This window comes from Falco peregrinus, chromosome 9 (genome assembly GCF_023634155.1).
Source record: "Falco peregrinus isolate bFalPer1 chromosome 9, bFalPer1.pri, whole genome shotgun sequence".
NCBI classification, from domain to species: Eukaryota; Metazoa; Chordata; class Aves; order Falconiformes; family Falconidae; genus Falco; species Falco peregrinus.
The window spans coordinates 23,078,591-23,094,570 of record NC_073729.1 but is presented as its reverse complement, the minus strand read 5'-3'; the positions used below and the strand labels follow the sequence as shown (position 1 = coordinate 23,094,570).

At 66.3% G+C, this 15,980-nt stretch overlaps 3 protein-coding genes across 12 annotated transcripts in view; 2 read left to right on the top strand and 1 right to left on the bottom strand.

Moving 5' to 3' along the window:
* The first annotated feature begins 4,102 nt into the window (after window positions 1–4,102).
* Window positions 4,103–4,955, top strand: ID1 (inhibitor of DNA binding 1). Its single transcript, XM_055814758.1, has 2 exons — window positions 4,103–4,490; window positions 4,677–4,955. Exons 1-2 carry the CDS (start codon window positions 4,170–4,172, stop codon window positions 4,716–4,718), a joined length of 363 nt encoding a protein of 120 aa, XP_055670733.1. The 5' UTR covers window positions 4,103–4,169; the 3' UTR covers window positions 4,719–4,955.
* Window positions 4,956–7,951: 2,996 nt separating this feature from the next.
* LOC101921862 (bactericidal permeability-increasing protein-like) lies at window positions 7,952–12,558 on the top strand. Its single transcript, XM_055814757.1, is given in 16 exon segments — window positions 7,952–8,290; window positions 8,479–8,593; window positions 8,685–8,813; window positions 8,889–9,044; window positions 9,176–9,239; window positions 9,361–9,421; window positions 9,627–9,718; window positions 9,819–10,007; window positions 10,130–10,189; window positions 10,726–10,893; window positions 11,311–11,378; window positions 11,653–11,695; window positions 11,929–11,992; window positions 12,076–12,107; window positions 12,109–12,153; window positions 12,233–12,558. Coding segments are annotated over 16 exon segments (1,485 nt in total). The 5' UTR covers window positions 7,952–8,133; the 3' UTR covers window positions 12,275–12,558.
* Window positions 12,559–13,669: 1,111 nt separating this feature from the next.
* Window positions 13,670–15,980, bottom strand: part of BCL2L1 (BCL2 like 1) — a 198,433-nt gene continuing 196,122 nt past the window's right edge. For 8 of the 10 annotated variants that reach the window (XM_055814298.1, XM_055814300.1, XM_055814302.1 and 5 more), the window contains exon 3: window positions 13,670–15,543. In XM_055814298.1, the coding sequence (XP_055670273.1) occupies window positions 15,406–15,543 (138 nt within the window). In that variant the 3' untranslated portion in view covers window positions 13,670–15,405. The remainder of the gene's footprint in view (window positions 15,544–15,980) is intronic. The other 2 variants (XR_003555547.2, XR_008748806.1) reach the window with 1 other exon arrangement.

The following is a 15,980-nucleotide window of genomic DNA, read 5'->3' as shown; positions in this document are numbered from 1 at the left end:
CCTGGGCTCCGTGGCACCTCCGCTCCCGGCACCGCTGCGGCCACATGGCTCCACTCTGTCTGGGCTGCTGCTGGGCCACCTTCCCTTCGCCACGGGGTCCCTCCGGCCTGGGGGGGCTGCGGAAACATGAATGTGCCGGCTCCGGCAGGAAACCTCCATCCGCAGAGCTGCGCCCAGCCGGGACAGGGACAGAGCCTGCCCTGCTGCTGGCAGCCCTGGAGTTTGGGGTAATCCCTCCACCCATGGCCCCTCGGGGCAGTGATGTAGATGCCCACTGGCGGGGGGAGCCGCTGGGCACCCTCCATGCCAAGCTCCTGCTCGGTGGGGTGGGATGGGCTGAGCTGCGTGTGCACCCATGGGTGCAAACGCCAGGCAGTGGGATGGTGGTTTCATGCGTGGGGAGTGCTGGTGCCTGGGGTGGGGGACACACACCGGGGCTGCTTGTCCCCAGAGCCCTGCAGAGCCTCCTCGGCGGTGGAGCCATCCCACTGGAGTGCAGCTGGTGGGATGGGTGCTGGGTGCTGCCATCCCTGGTGCAGCACGTTCTGTCCCACCGTGCGGGGCTGGGGATGCCCAGCTGTGGTGGGGTGCTGGCAGTGAGAGCCGGGGGCCTGACGGGTGGTGGGTGCCGGTGGTGGGTGCCGGCAGTGGCGCCCGGCCGGCAGCTGCGAGCAGAGAGAGGAAGCAGCAGCCGAGAGCAGCCCCAGCCCCAGCCGGCCGGTGAGGAGGGGCAGGAAGCTGGAATAAATCCCAGGAAGAGCTGCCTGGCTCCAGCTGGTCTGGGCTGCAGCGGATGGAGCTGGGAACGGGAAGGGAGAAGGCGGGAGAGGAACGCGCAGAGGCTTTCTCGGGCCTCAGCCCTGCTCCAGCTGTGCCGGCAGCTCCAGCTCACATCTGCAGCCCCGGCTCAACACCATCCTGCGGGCACAGGGGGCTGGAGGCTCTGCACAGCCCCAGGGCTGATCCACAGTGTGGGGTGAGGGGACCTGGATGGAGCCCAACCCCAGCCCGGGTTTGGGGGTGCGGTTCACTGGGCAGGGGGCTAGCCTGACCCATGTTGTCCACTCTGCCTTCCCTCCGGCTCGCAGCCCTGCAGACCCCCACATGCCAGAGCGCTGGGCTGGGTGCTGCCCAGGCTGGGGTGCTGGCTGGCCCCTGTCCCCACTGTCACCGCGCACAGGCAGCCCCTGCGGCCCCTCGCCGGCCTGGCGCGGCCATGCCCTGTGTGGTCCCGGCGGGGCGGGGGGCGGCCAGGGGCTTTGATGTGCTCGGCTGCCAGGCAACCTCTGCTCCGTGCAAAGCAGCCGCCCCCCCAGCCGGGCTGAGCCCAGCCAGCGCCATATGGCCGAGGCCACTGTTCCCACTCCACGCGCCCCGTTCCCAGAATTGACATGGAAATGAAGCTATCTGTCCTGCCGGACAACGAGCGTGCCGGGACCCCATGCCCAGCTGCAGCCAGGGCAGCGTCCTGGTGCCACACTGGCAGCCCCAACCACAGCACCCCATCCCTGTCCCCGGCACCCCATCCCTGTCCTCAGCAACCCATCCCTGTCCCCGGCACCCCAACACACAGAGTGCCGGGGCAAGAGCATCTCACAGCCACAAGCCAGGGCCACCAGCAGCCAGGGCAGCTGTGCCACGTGTGCTGTGACACCCGCCACGGCAGCAAAGCCCGTCGTGGTCCCCACGCCACCCGGGGTGGCCGGTGCTGGGGGCTGCGGGCAGGGCGCCTGCTGGGGCGCGGGGGCCACGGCGCATTGTTGGCGGCGCAGCTGGCGGCAGCGGCCGGCACTGAAAGGCATTCCTGCGCACAATGTCCTCGGCCTCCCCGCCACGGCCCGGCCGCCACCGCCAGATGGGGGCTAATTAGCAGCTTTGAGAGCCGCGGTGGGAACTGGGCAGCACCAGGCCCTCAGCCGAGCCCTGAATGGAGGGGGCGACCCCAGTGCTGTGCCCACCCTGGGAACTGCCGCTGCACCAGGATGAGGGACACAGGGAGGAGGGACGGAGGGAGTGACAGAGAGATGCAGCTCCCCCCAGGTGGGCTGGCAGGGTTAAAGTCCATCCATGCTGTCCAGGCTTGCTGCCCCCACCCCGAGGAGGAGGAAGAGGAGGGGTGGTCTCAGCTCCCTGCATGCCTGGGGAGGCTGTAGCTTCTCTGAGCATGGCCAGGCACAGGGGGTCTGGCCCTCAGCCCACCCCCACACAGGGTAGGGCAGTGTCATCCTCTGGACCCACACTGGGGCTCTCCGCACCCACCCCAGGGCCAGCCTGCATGACATGCTCTCTGGTTAGGAAGGGCACAAGGTGTCCAGGCTGTCCCCATGCCCATGCCTCCATGAGGGTGCTATCACAGCACTGCCACTGCAGCTGTGCAGCCCACCCTGGCAGCCCGGTCCACCGGTGGGTGGGGGGCAGCTGAGCACAGCTGGGGATGGGATGCACTGGGACTGAGCTGTCAGGGTGCCCTGGCCCTGCACTGGCTTTGTTTGCAGCCGGGTCCAGTGCAGCTTCCTGCTGCTTGCCAACAATGCAGCGGCGCAGCCGGGCCCACAGCACAGCCTCACGGGGTACATGGAGGACGGCAGGGGCTGCTCCAGCACCTGGGCACATGCATTGGTGGGCAGGGTGGGGTGTGTGTGCCTGAGAATGCATAGGTACATATGCATGTATGTATCTGTGTGTGCGTTCATCCATGCATGCCCCCGTGTGTGCATGCATCTTTGTGTGTGAATGTGTGTACATGTATCTGTGTGTGTATGTATGTGCATGCATCTCTGTGCATGTGTGTGTGTGCATCTGTGTGTATGGATGTGCATGCATCTCTGTGCATGTGTGTGTGTGCATGTACTTATGAACGTGGTTCTACATGTGTGTGCATCCACAGGTTTGTGTATGGGTGTGAATCTTCCTGTGCATGTATGTGTACACCCATACCTATACATCTCTCTGTGTGTGCATGTGTGTGCGCATGCTTCCACGTGTGTACACACATCAGGAGTGGGGTGCACGGACTCAGGCTTCAACCTTCCCTGCACGCCCCCTGCCCGTGTTGGGCTGGGCCAGGGGGACCCCGTCTGAGCTGCCCTGTACAGCTACGGGACCCCCTCCCATTCAGCCCCCGCGGCAGGACCATGCTGGCAGCCGACTGCCCCGCCGCGTCCTCCCGGGGGCTGCACCCACCCCCTCCCGGTGCACCCAGGCCCGACGACCCCCCCTGCCCAGCAGCTCCGCAGAGGCTCCAGCCCCGGGACTGGAGTGCGAGCGGGGCCGCCCTGCGGCGGGGGAGGGACACGGACCGGGGCAGGGGGTGCGGGGTACGGACTGGCCCTGGCGGCGATGACCGTACCGCCGCGTCCCGGTGGCCGTCCTGGTGTCCCCACGGGGGTGCCGGTAGCCCCGTGTCCCCGTGGGTGTCTCAGTGCCCCCGTGGGGATGCCGAACCTCCCCGTGTCCCTGTGGAGTGCCGGTGTCCCCGTGGGGAAGCCGATGCCCTCCGTGGGGGTGCCAGTGCCCCTGGGCCGGGCCGCAGGTGCCCCCCCGCCCCGCCCCCGTCGCCATGGGCACCGCCCGCCAGGCGCCGCGCTGACAGCGCGCGGGGTTTATGAATGGGTGACGTCACGGCCCTGGCGTCTAACGGTCTGAGCCGCCCGGGAAGCGGGGGGGCGGCGGGGGGCAGGGGAGCTCAGGAGGGATGGGCGGCCGGAGGGGCACCGGGAGGCCTGGGGGGGGGGAGTGGGGGAGGAAAAGGGGCAAGCGGGGCTGTGGGGAGCCCCGGGGGCGGAGGGGAAGCGGGGGCTGCGGGGCGCCCGCCGCCGGGAGCCCGCGGGGCAGTTACCTACGTTAACGGCGGGGAAGGCGTCAGGGCGGGCGGTGCCCGCCAGCGCTGCACGCCCCGGTAGCCCCCGCAGCCCCTGTGCCCCCGGCGCCCCAGCCCCCCGGCACCCTCTCCCCGCCACTGCCCCTTTAAGGCGCTGCCCTTCAGGGGCGCATGAATGGGGTGGGCGGGGACGCCCCCGCCCCCGTGCAGTCCCGATTGGCCACAATGCTCCCATGGCCCCGCCCCCCCCGCCGGCTGCGCTCTATAATTGGCGCGGAGGGGCGCGCTTTCGGCTGTCCGCCCGCAGGGTCCCGCCGCCGCCGTCCCTCGCGCCCCGCCGCCCCTCGCCATGAAGGTTGTTGCCGCCGCCCCCTCGCCGCTGCCTGCGGGCGCCGGTGGCGCGCTGAAGGCGGTGCGGCCCGGGGAGGCCGCCCGCTGCGGGCCGGGCCTGGGGGTGTCCCCGGGGGCGGCGGAGCAGGCGGCCGCCGCGCTGTTGTACGACATGAAGGGCTGTTACTCGCGCCTGCGGGCGCTGGTGCCGACGTTGCCGCGGCACCGGCGGGTCTCCAAGGTGGAGCTGCTGCAGCACGTTATCGACTACATCTGGGATCTGCAGCTGGCGCTGCAGCGAGGGCCCCCCCGCCCCGCCGCCGGCGGGGACCCCCCCGAGGTGAGTGCGGAACCGCCGGCACCGGACCGGCTCCGCTCTCCCGCCGGGCTGCACCGGCCCGGGCGGCTTCTCGGACCTCCCGGCTCTCACCGCACCGGCTCTTTCCCGGGGGCGGCCCTTCCCCTTCCCCTGCCCCTTTCCCTCTCGGGACCCCCTGACCGGCCGTTTCGCCCCCTTTTCCCGCAGGCTCCGTGCATGCCAGCCGCCGACCGGATCCTGTGCCGCTGAGATGCGCCACGGACACCCCGGGACCCCGGCCCCAGCGCCGCGGCTCGCCGGGACCCCTGGCGGGGCTGCTCGGGGGGTCACCCCGCAGCCTGGGCAGGGGGTGCTGCCCGGCGGCCGCGGGACGTATCCTTCTCAGATTGCTGAGAGCATTCCCCGTATTGTATATTACAATGATGCTGGAGAATATTGTTCTACAATAGCTGGAGTTTTGTTATTAAACAAGCCCTGATGACCAGGCATGCCTCTGCTTTCTGCACCCCCTCCCCCCACCCCGGGGCTTCAGGGGGTCTGTGGCTCGGGGATGTGCCCCCAGGGAGCATGAAGCTGGGGGGGAGCCTGTCCAGACCAGTATGGACTGGGGTGGGTGGCAGTGCTATGGGATGGGGGTCTCCCATGGGCTGGTCCTGGTTCTCTCCAGTGTGCTGCTGGGGGCTGTGGGTGGCCTGTCCCTCTCCCAGGCAGGGCTGTGTCCTCACAGCGTGTCTGGGGCCAGGCAGATGGGGGAAGGTGGTTTGCATCCCAGTTTCTGCTGTGGGAAGGTGCAGCAGCACTGGGATGCATCTCCCCTGGGCAGGCACCTTGGTGGGACAATGACACAGCGGGGGCAGTGCTGGGTGCCAGGTGAGGGGTCGTTGTCTGCCTGGGCAGTAGTGAGGTTGCAGACTGGGCCTGCCCTTGCCCCTTTTCCCAGCAGGGCCGCCCACAGCATTCCCGTGTCCCTGTTGTGTCACAGCTGAGGCTGGGGCGCAGGTGGCTGCAGTGTGCGAGGCTGGCAGGGGACAGTCCCATAGCAGGGCCCTGAGGGAGCGTGGGTGCGAGCCCTGGGCTGCTGCTGCCCCTGTGGTTCCAGCTTGCCTTGGTGCAACTTTTTGGGAGAAGGAAATTGCATCAGGGGTTGTGCAACCCCACGGGCTGGGGTGCCCTGGGCTGCCCAGTGACTCACTAGTGCCTCAGGGACATGTTGCCTCCTGCAGCAGATGTGGATGGACCTTCCTATGGGCCTGGCAGGGTAAAATAGGGGTGTCTGAGGGGGCTTCTGCTACCCCAGCCATCACCTGGGCAGCAGGTCAGCTTGGGGCTGCTCTAGTGAGATCCTCCCTGTCCTCCAGGGCCCTGCAGCTGTGGGGGGTGTCTGGGGCTGGAAGGGGTTGACTGGCCATGGCTGCAGGTGTGTGCGTGTGTGTGCCTCTGCATGAGCATTTGCATGTGTTTGCATGTTCACAGGCTCCCCCAGTGTGTGTGTCTGTGCCTACTCGTGGCTCCCCAGCCCGGCAGATCTGCTGGCAGGAGGGTGAGCAGGGGCAGGTGACTCGGGGAACCAGGACACTGCCTGGCCTGGCCAACTTTGTCCTGGCTATGACACAGCAGTGGGGGGACGTGGATGACCTGTCCATCAGCCCTGGTGTCCCGTCCATCATTGGATGGGTGCCCTCCACCAGCTCCCTGATGTCCCCTCCACGGGATTCCCACTATCATCCTCACTAGTGTCCACTCCATCGCTCCCCAGGTGTCCCCGGGTCCCCTCCATCGCCCCGGTGCTGCGGCAGCCCCCGCCTCCCTCCCGGTCCCGGCGCGCGGTGCTGCCGGGGCAGTGGGTCCCTCTCCCGGTGCCCGCCCGCACTGCACGGCCCGGGCCGCCCTCGAGGAGCCCGGAGGAACCCGGGGCTGGGAGAACCGGGGCCTGGGGGCTCTGCTCGGGCCGGGGGCGGTGTGGGGCGTGCTGGGGCTCTTCCCCGCGGCGCAGCAGTCGCATCCATGCCGTGCCCCGCGGTGCCATCCTTGCCTGTCACTTGCCAGCAGGCGTGGAAGCTCTGTCTGGAGCCGTGGGGAGGGGGGCTCCTTGCCCTGACCTCCTGCCCAAGCCCCATATGCCCTTTGCTGAGCCCTCGTGATGCAGCCCCAGCCATCATCGCCCTCCCTGGGGTACAGGGACATGGCATGGCACTGCCACAGGACTGCTGGGACCGTTGGGACAGCCAGCAAGCAGGCGATGGGGCTGCGTGGAGCCGGCCCATGCCCGGGAGCAGGGCTGGCGGGGCTGAGCTGCCTGGCCGCGGGCTGGGATGCTGGGTGCTGTCACACCGGGATGTGCTGAAGAGCCCCAGGGAAGGCCCAGCCCTGTGGGCACCTGTGCCCCAACCGGTTCCCTCATTGTTTTCATGGGACCTGATTCATCCCGGAAGGGATTAGGGACCAAGGAACTGGGTGACGTTATGTTCCAACCAGCCTGGCCACCGCGGGATGGACATCAGCGTCAGAGCCGGACCCTGCAGCTTGCTGCCACGTACAGCCCTGGGGACATGGCAGAGCTGGGAGCTGTGGTGGGACCTGCGGTTCCCATGGCACGGGGCGCTACACCCGCGTGCCACGGTGAGTCTTGGTGCAGGGTGGGGGCACCTGGCGATAGAGGGGCCATGGGGGACGCAGGGCTCGGAGCCAGGCTCAGCGCTGGCCTTTAGGATGCTGCCAGGGGCTGTGGCCATCACTGTGGTGATGGTGGGTGGCACTGGGGGTCCCAGGCAAGTGGGCAGCTGCTCCTGAGGGGTCTGTAAGGTGCATTACACAGAGCTGTGGTCCCCCTGGTGAGGTCGGCCGTGGGTGCTACACTCCTCCATGGTGCTGGGATGGGGCCCTGGCCCCCACAGGGGGATCCCTGGGTCCCTAGGCTGGATCCAGGTGGGTGGCCAGACCCCTGGCAGCCATAGCCCATGGGACCCTCTGGCCGGAGGGGCTCACTGCTCCTGCCAGCAGCTGGTTTGGGAGCATGGGCAGATATTCCCCTGTGGCTGGGGCTTTTCACAAGGGACTGTAGTTCTGCTCTCGCTCTTACTGTCCTGACCTTCCCATCATGCGATGGCCCTGGGGGCTGCCACCATGTGTCGGCCACCCTGACCCCCAGTGAGGTTTGAGTGCCCCAATGCAGGGTCCCCAGAGCTCTTCCTGAAGTGGGAACAGCCACCGCTCCCCAGTGCAAGCAGGTCAAGCCCTGTCCCCCCAGGGCAGCCCCCCTGCCCTGGAACTGACTCGCTGCGTCCCCCCACTCCTTCATTGTCACCAGGCCCAGCCAGGTCTCTGTGGGTCCCCACATGCTGGCCACATGTCCCCATGGGGAGCCCTGGCTGGTGCCCCCAGCTCCTGCGCACCCCAGGGTGGGGGCTCAGCAGTGGCGCGGTGGGGGACCCTGCCTTCCTCCGCTCCCACGACACGGGCGCGAGTGGGGAACAACGGAGAAACCGGCTTCCCCTTTGAGTCATGTGTTGGGCAAGGCCGGGCTTTTGGTGGCCAGAGTGCCGCGGTGTCCCCTGCCCGTGCGCAGGAGTCTGATGTCACCCTCAGGTCCCTGTCCCTGATATAAGTCCTGGCCAGGCTGGTGCATGGGCATAGGGTCTCTGCGTCAGCCGGGCATCCCACAGCCATGTCCTCTGCTCCAGCCTTCAGGACCTGGCACCGTCCCCGAGGCACACCAGTTGTGGCATGGCTCTGCCTCCTGCTCCTGCTGTCCGCCTTCATGCCCGCCACCAGCACCAACCCTGGCATCAAGGCCCGGCTGACCCGGAGGGCGCTGGAGTTTGGTGGGTCTATGCCCCTGATCAGGCAAGGGGTTGGGGGGGACCAGTGGGACATCCCCAGGGATGATGCCCAGATCACTGAGTATGGGGGATGGAGGGGTTGTCCTGGGTCCAGCTGCTTGCTCCCCACAGCATCCCGGGTACCCCAGCCCCTTTCTTGATGTCATCCCCAAATCCCCTCTCTGCCCCAGGCTGGCAGTTTGGGCTGGAGATGCTCCAGTCATTGCTGCAGAAGGAGCACGAGCTGAATCTGAGGGGCAGCTATGACAGCCCGCTCCTAGGGACACTCACGTACACTGTGCCCCGGTAAGAGCCACTAGTGGCATCCGTGTTCTCATCCCCTTTCCCAACCATGTCCTGGGCACAGTGGCGAGCCCAGGCTGCCCATTTTGTGCAGGATCCACATCCATGAGCTGCAGATAAACGATTCCACCGTGGACTTTGTGGAGGATGTGGGGGTGAGGCTGAAGGTGCAGCATGCCCGCATCCAGCTCAGCGCTGACTGGGGAGCCCAGCTGGGCGCCATGTGAGTCCTCATCCTCATAGGGCACAGGGACGGGGACCTGGGTGGCTTCACTGTGCTCACCCACTCTGTCCTCAGCCAGGACAGGGGCTCCATCGAGCTCCGTATAGGTGACCTGGCCGCAGTGGTGGTGCTGGGGGTGAGCGCGGACAGCAGCGGCCGCCCCATGGTGTGGAACACCGGCTGTGATGCCCGCAGCACTGACCTGCACGTGGAATTTCACTGTGGACACAGGTGATGCTGAGACCCCTGCTCCCCTCCTGTCCCCACCACACGGGGACTCCCCAGTGCCCCCAGCTGGGGCGATGCGCTGGAGGAGGCTGGGATGCCGTGGGGTGATCTGAGGACTCTGCTCTGCCCTGCAGCTGGCTCTACAACCTGCTGGCACCGCTGCTCCAGAGACCCCTGCAGCAGGAGCTGAACAAGCGGGTGGGTGCTCATCCCCCGTGCCATGGGGTGTCGGTGTCCCCATGTGTCCCCCCCGGTGAGCTCAGTGAGTGGCTTGGGGACCCCCATCTGTGGGCTCACTGACTCCCTGCTCTGCTTCCAGCTCTGTGTCGAGCTTCACAGGGGCATCCGCAAGCTGGAGGCTGTCCTGAAGCACATGAGAGGTGGGTGAGGGGACCCTGGGGAGCGGGCGCAGGGCAGTAGGGTGCTGGGCACAGCGGTCTGGGGGTGTGTGGGGGGCTGGTGCCCAGCAGGGTCTGCAGGACCCCACTGTGGGGCCAAACTCCTTCAGTCCCCATGTTAGCAGAGCTGGGGCTGTGGGAGGGGCTGGTGGTCTGACTCCCCCCAACTGCCCCTGTGTCCCTGCAGTGTCCACCCAGCTGGACTCCTTTGCCGCCATTGACCACTCCCTGCTGGGGCAGCCGGCCATCACCACAGAGCATGGGGACGTCGCCCTCAAGGTAACGCCATCCTGGGTGTCCCTAGGCTGGCACTGGGAACTGGGCGTGGGGGAGCAGGGCTGAGCCTCACGCCCATCCATCCATGGGTCTGTCTGTGCAGGGGGAGTTCTTCAGGGTGGGCAAATACCAGCCGAGACCCTCCTCAGCACTGCCTGTAGCGCTGCCCATGGCCCTGCCTGCGGTGCCTGAGCCGATGCTGCTGCTGGCCGTCACCGAATTTGTCGCCAACTCGGCCGCCTTCGTGTACTTCACAGCCGGGGCCCTGCGTAGGAACATCTCTAGTGACATGGTAGGGATGGCTCTGCCTGCGGCCACAGGGCAGAGCTGCCCCCACCAGTGTCCCACCAGGGTGTCCCCATGCCCGCCCATGCCTTGTGGCCCCAGCACCCTGACCTTTCTGCTGCCCTCCAGCTCCCGCGACGGTTCCCGCTCCAGCTGAAGACCAAAAGCATGGGAGTCTTCTCCCCACAGGTGGGTGCAGGTGGGATGGGACACAGGGAGAAGGGGATGTGGAGTAGGACAGGATGCAGGTGGGATGGGATATAGGATGGGTTGCAGGAGGGACAGAACATGGGATGGGTTGCAGGAGAGCTGGGACACAGGTGGGATGGGACATGCAATGGCACAGAGGTGGAACAGGATGCAAGAAGGAGAGGAGATGGGATGCAGGATTGGTGGGACATGAGATGGGATGTGGGCAGGATGGGGCGCAGGAGGGATGAGCTGCAGGAGAGATGGGACACAGGATGTGAGCAAGACGGGCAGGTTGAGATACAGGATGGGGTGCAGTCAGGATGGGACACAGGCAAGACAGGACACGGGCAGGTGGAGCACAGGCAGGGCAGGACTCATTGCCCACCCTGCCTGCACCCAGCCCAGCACAGAGCAGTGATGGGGCACACGGGCCCCAGGGTGGTGGTGGTGACCAGCCAGGAGCCTGGGTGGGTGCCCGCGGTGCTGGCAGTGCCAATGTGGCTCTGTGCCAACCCAGCCCTGGTGCCCTCCAGCTGCAGGAGCGCTACCCAGACCAGCCCATGGAGCTGCACCTCTCGGCCCGCCGGCAGCCCCTGCTCTCCTGCCGCCCCGACGCTCTGCATGGGGCCCTCTTCGGCTCTGCTGAGGCCTTTGTGGTGCTGCCCAACGCCACCCGTGTCCCTGTTTTTCTGCTGAACATCGTGAGTGCTGGTGCTGCTGTGGCACGGGGAGCCGGAGCCTGGCCCCAAACGGCTTAGCCAGGGCTGACCTACTGGCACTCCTGCCTGAGGCCATGCTGGGTGATACTGGGCAATGCTGGGCGATACTGGGCAATGATGTTGCAATGCTGAGTGATACTGGGTGATGCTGGGTGATTTTGGGCAGTACTGGGCAGTGCTGGGTGATGCTGTTGAAGTACTGGGTGATACAGGGCGATACTGGGCAATGCTGCTGGGCGATGCTGGGCAACACTGTGGGGCAATGCCAAGTGATACTGGGAAATGCTGGGGTGATGCTCTGTGATACTGGAGTTATGCAGGTTGATGCTGGAGTGATACTGGGGTGATGCTGGGTTGCAGGCAGTGCCCTGGTCTTTCCAGCATCTCTTGTTGCTGCAGGATGCCAATGTGACAGGGAAGCTGACCATCACCGGGAACAGGCTCGGGGGCACCGTGAGCCTGACGGGGTGAGTCCCCAGTCCTGTGCTGGGTCCGGCCTCCCCTGGGACATTTGTGGGGAGATCCTGTCATTCTCCACCTTTGGCCATCTGCCTTCCCTTGTCCTGTACCGCCTGCTTGGACCCCATCCTGCCCCTGGCTCTTGTCTATGCCTGCGGCCCTGGCACTGGTACCCCAGCTGGGTCCTCAGCTGGACCCATGCTGCCAGGTTCCCATCCCTGCCCTGGGAGGGGACAGTTCCCTGTCCCCGTGCCTGGCTCTCACACTGCTCTCATCCTCCAGGCTCAGCGTAGCACAGGTGACATCGCACGTGGGCCCAGTGGAGGTGAGCAGCCATGGCAGGGACATGATGGGACAGCTGAGGGGAGCCTTGGACATCACCCTGGGATCAGGGGTTAGGGAGGGTCCCGGGGGCGCTGTGGCTCCCGTGCGAGGCCAGCACTGCTGGGTGCTTGCACAGGCAGCGGGGCGCAGCTCTGGCGGGGGAGCTGAGCCCTGCCTGCACCGTGTCCCCTCTGCCTGTCCCGTGCCGGGCTCAGGGGGCTGCCTGTCCCACAGGTGAAGAAGCTGGAGACCCTGCTGAAGTTTGGGCTGTGGCTTTTTGGGGTGCCCTGGGCAAACAGTGAGTGCTGTCCCCATGCTGTCCCTATACCCCCCTCTGGCTGCCCTGGGGCCGCCCCCCTCATGACTCTGCTTTCCCCGCAGAGCGTCTCCGAGCCGGCGTCCCCCTGCCTGCCCCCCCCCGGCCTCAGCCTGCTCAGCCCCCGGCTCTCGCTGCAGGAGGTAAGTGCTGCTGCCGCCTCCTCACCCCAGTGCCCCCCCCCGTTCCCCATGTCCCCCCTCTCACCCCGACTCGCCGCAGGGCTTCGTGCTCCTCGCCACGGACCTACAGTATGAGCGGTGAGACCAGCTGCCCCGTGGGAACGCGCCAGCCTCCTGCAAGCCGTGTCCCTGTCACCGCTGCCATCCCACTGGCAGCCAGGGCAGAGCGGATGCCATCATGGCCCCGTGGCCAGCAGAGCCTCCCGGCCGCGGGCCCCCCGCCCCCCGCTTGCTGGGGGTTCCTCGGCAGGGATTAAAGCTGGGAGCATGGCTCAGCCGGCTGTGGGGTTGTGGTGTCTCGGGAGGGCCCCGCAGCCAGGTCCCCCGTGTCCTCTGTGCTGGAACATCGCCATGTCCCCGCTGCGTGGGGCTCCAGCTATGCCTGGTGAGGGGTCCTGTCCCTTGGGGGTCCTGCAGCACCACCAGGTGCAGAGGGGTGGGGGGCTGGGGGCACAGGGTGGTGGGAGACTGGGGTCCTGGGGAGACCCATAGCCCTCACGCCCGTGCTGGCCATGCAGATGCCCTCTGCCCCCCCTCCCCCAGCAGCTGCCGCAGCTCTACGGCAGCTTCCCCCGATGCCCACGGGATGGTGCTCGTGTCCGTGGCCTCCCACGGCCCGGCTCCGTCCCGCCGCCCCCTGCCCCGGCCGCCCCCCGCGCACCCCGGGGGTCCTGGGGAAGGCTGAGCCGCAAGTAGGGGTGTGGGTGCGGGGGCGAGTCGGTGTCCCCCACGCTTGGGGCATCCTGAACAAACCCTGGTGTTTGTGGGGCTGGGCCCACCCACATGGGGTTCAAACTGTGCCGAAATGAGCCCCCCCACCCCCGCAAAGCGAACGTGGTGCCGGGAGGGTTCCCCAGCTCCTCAGCTCAGCCCCGAGAATGTGGAGGGTTCCATGGGACCCAGCGAGGCACCCGCTGGGCTGTGGGGCTGCAAGCCCCTTGCCCTCCTCACCCCACCGTGGCTGTGGATGCCCCCCCGTGCCCAGGTCCCTGCTGGTGCTGAGCCCACGGCCCCATATCGGTGCCCCCAGCCCACCTAAGAGCCTGGCTTGGGCCCTCCGCCCCCACAGCCCCCTAACGAGGACACAGGAGGGGCGTTTGAGCCTGGCCCTGGTGAGTAGAGAATCACGGAATCCTTGGTCAGTTGGAAAAGATCTCCAGGATCATAGAAGGGATGGGCAGGGTTCCGCCCTGATGCTGCCCGTGATGGAGACAGGCAGCACCGTGCTCAAGCAGGCAGTGCCTGCCATGCCAACCCTGCCCAGCACCATCCCCACCCTGCCCAGCACCATCCCCTTGGGACAACAGCGACACCCAGCCCCCCCCCCCCCGCCCCATGTCTCAGAGACCCCAACTCTCCCCCAGGCTGGGAGAGGAGCCGCCCCCCTGATCCACCCCGCTGAGGGCAGCTCCTGCCCAAAGCCACCTGAATCCCCAAGACCCCCAGCGTTCGCAAAGACCACAGCACCAGCAGCAGCTCCAATGACGAGTTTATTAGTGGACTCACCTCCACCTGCAAACCGAAGCGTTCAACGGGCTAATGCTAATCCTCGCGCTCCCCATGTAGGATCCGCTCCCAGCGCCAACGGCACCGGGGTTGGATCCTACACAGGGAGCGTGAGTCCGTGCTCAGCGGCCAAGCGGGACCCCTTGGAGCCTCTGGTTCTCCGCCCTGCCTCCAACCCACCTTGGCCTCTGCAGGGAGCACGGCCCCACACATAAATACGGACAGACAAGATAACAAAAATAGCATTAAGAGTATTCACAAATGAATTAAAAACTACTCGGATATGTACAGCAGAGCGCGGGCAGTATGTACACAGACAAGCCCGCGTGGACAGCTGGGTCTGCCGGTGGTGGTCTCCGAAGGACGAGGGATTATTTTTGAAGCTAATTTCAGCTCAAAGCCCGGAGGTTCCCCTGCCCCGATGGCAGCAGGAGCAGCACGGGGTAGGGGGGGGTGGGGGAAGCCAGGCACCTCTGCCACTGCATGCACCCGTCACAGCCACACCACCACAGCCACACCACGGGGACAGGGATCTGCCTGCGCTATGGGGACCGGCAGCAACCGGGGCAGTACAGGAGAGGCCAGTGGCTCCTGCTGACCCCTAAGAGGCTTCCCATGGCCGGGGTGGCTCTCAGCTGGTGCCAGCCCTCGTTCCCACCTCCCCTGGGCTTGCTCCCCCACTGGCCCCATGGATCGGTTGTGGTGGGGCTGCTCCCAGGGTTCTGGCCTTCCCCTGCTGCCACCCCCATGAAGAGCAGGAGCTTCGCTCCCCCCTGCCTCTTCCACCCCCCCCCGGCTCTGTATTCCTGCACCTGCTGGGTGCCACAGCCCCAGCTCTCTGCAGAGGCCTTTGTGCTGGGATGGGGGCCAGGGAAAGCGCTCTCCCCCTCCTCACCTGCCTCCCTCCTTTGCCAGCCCGGAGGAGCAGGCATCGGGAGAGCTGTGCACTACACCACAGCAATCTACATTCAGAGGGAGGAGGAGGAAGAGGAGGAGGATCCCTTCCAAGGGGGCACAGCCCTGGGCCTGGCACACCATCCTCACCCAAGACCCGCCCCAGCTCCCAGCAGCAGATGTCTGGGGAGAAAGGGGCTGGGGGGCTGATGCAAGGGCAGAGCTTGTTGCCCCAGCCTCTGCCTCTTCCTCCCAGCTCCCTCCCCACCACAGGGACGAGCTCTGCCTGGGGGAAGCAGGGATGGGACAGGGATGCGGCAGGGAAGCTCCGTCCCATTTGGCAGCCTGCCTCTTCCCGGGGCCTGAGCATGCCGGAGACAGGGGCACGGAGCCTGGACCCTTGCTCTGGCTGGGGAACCTTATATTAGTGACACATCTACACACACGCACGCACTCACACATGCAAAAATAAGTCTGTTTATTCTCTTCAAAGTGATCTAAAGGACCCTGCAGGGCTGGGACACCTTCTAGCCAGTACTCCCCCCGGCTGCCTGGATCTCCCCAGTGCTAGGAGCTGTTGGCTGAAGTGCTGCATTGGTCTCAGCGCCTTTAAAACACAACGGAACGGTAAATAAGACGGGCTACAATAAAAGGAGCTGGCGGCACAAGGGAGAAAGCTCCGTGGAGCAGGGCGCTTGCCCAGGAGGTGGAGGGGCTGCCCCCCTGCGCCGGTGACGGTGCTCGGGAGCGGAGTGTAGTGGATGTGACAGTGAAGGCGCAGCCGTCCTGGCGATTGGGGGACTCGGCGGTGGGTCACTTGCGGCTCAGCAGGGATCCCAGCAGAAGCACTCCTGCCACCGTCGCCCCGGTCAGGAGCCATTTGTTGAAGGTCTCCTGGCCCTTCCTCACCTCGGCAGCAGCATTGTTCCCGTAGAGGTCCACAAACCGCTCCTGTGGGAAGAGAGGAGCAGTGAGCAGAGGGGTGGAGTGAAGCGCAGCGATCATCCCTGCTGCTTTCTGGGGTTCCTTCCTCCTCCCCGGGAAGGGGCAGGAAGGCTGCTGAGGTCCTGCTGGCAGGAAAGCGGTGGTGGGGACCAGGCGGATGACAGATGCCTTGTGCTTCCTTGCTCTGAATCACACACAGAGGGCAACGGGGAAAGCACAGGACCAGTCATGAGAGAAGTGGATGCCAGAAAGGATTTGCAAGGAGAACACCACGCGGGCAGGGCAGGAGATGCATCACGTGCTCTAGCCTCTCTAAAATTAGCATTGAAGTGTGATAGAAATCATTGCAGCAGGAAAACGCTGGGCTGTATTCCAGGGCCGAGGCCTGGGGGAGCAGCAGCAGGGTGGGTGCCCATGGTTGCGGCAGGAGGCCACACCATGCA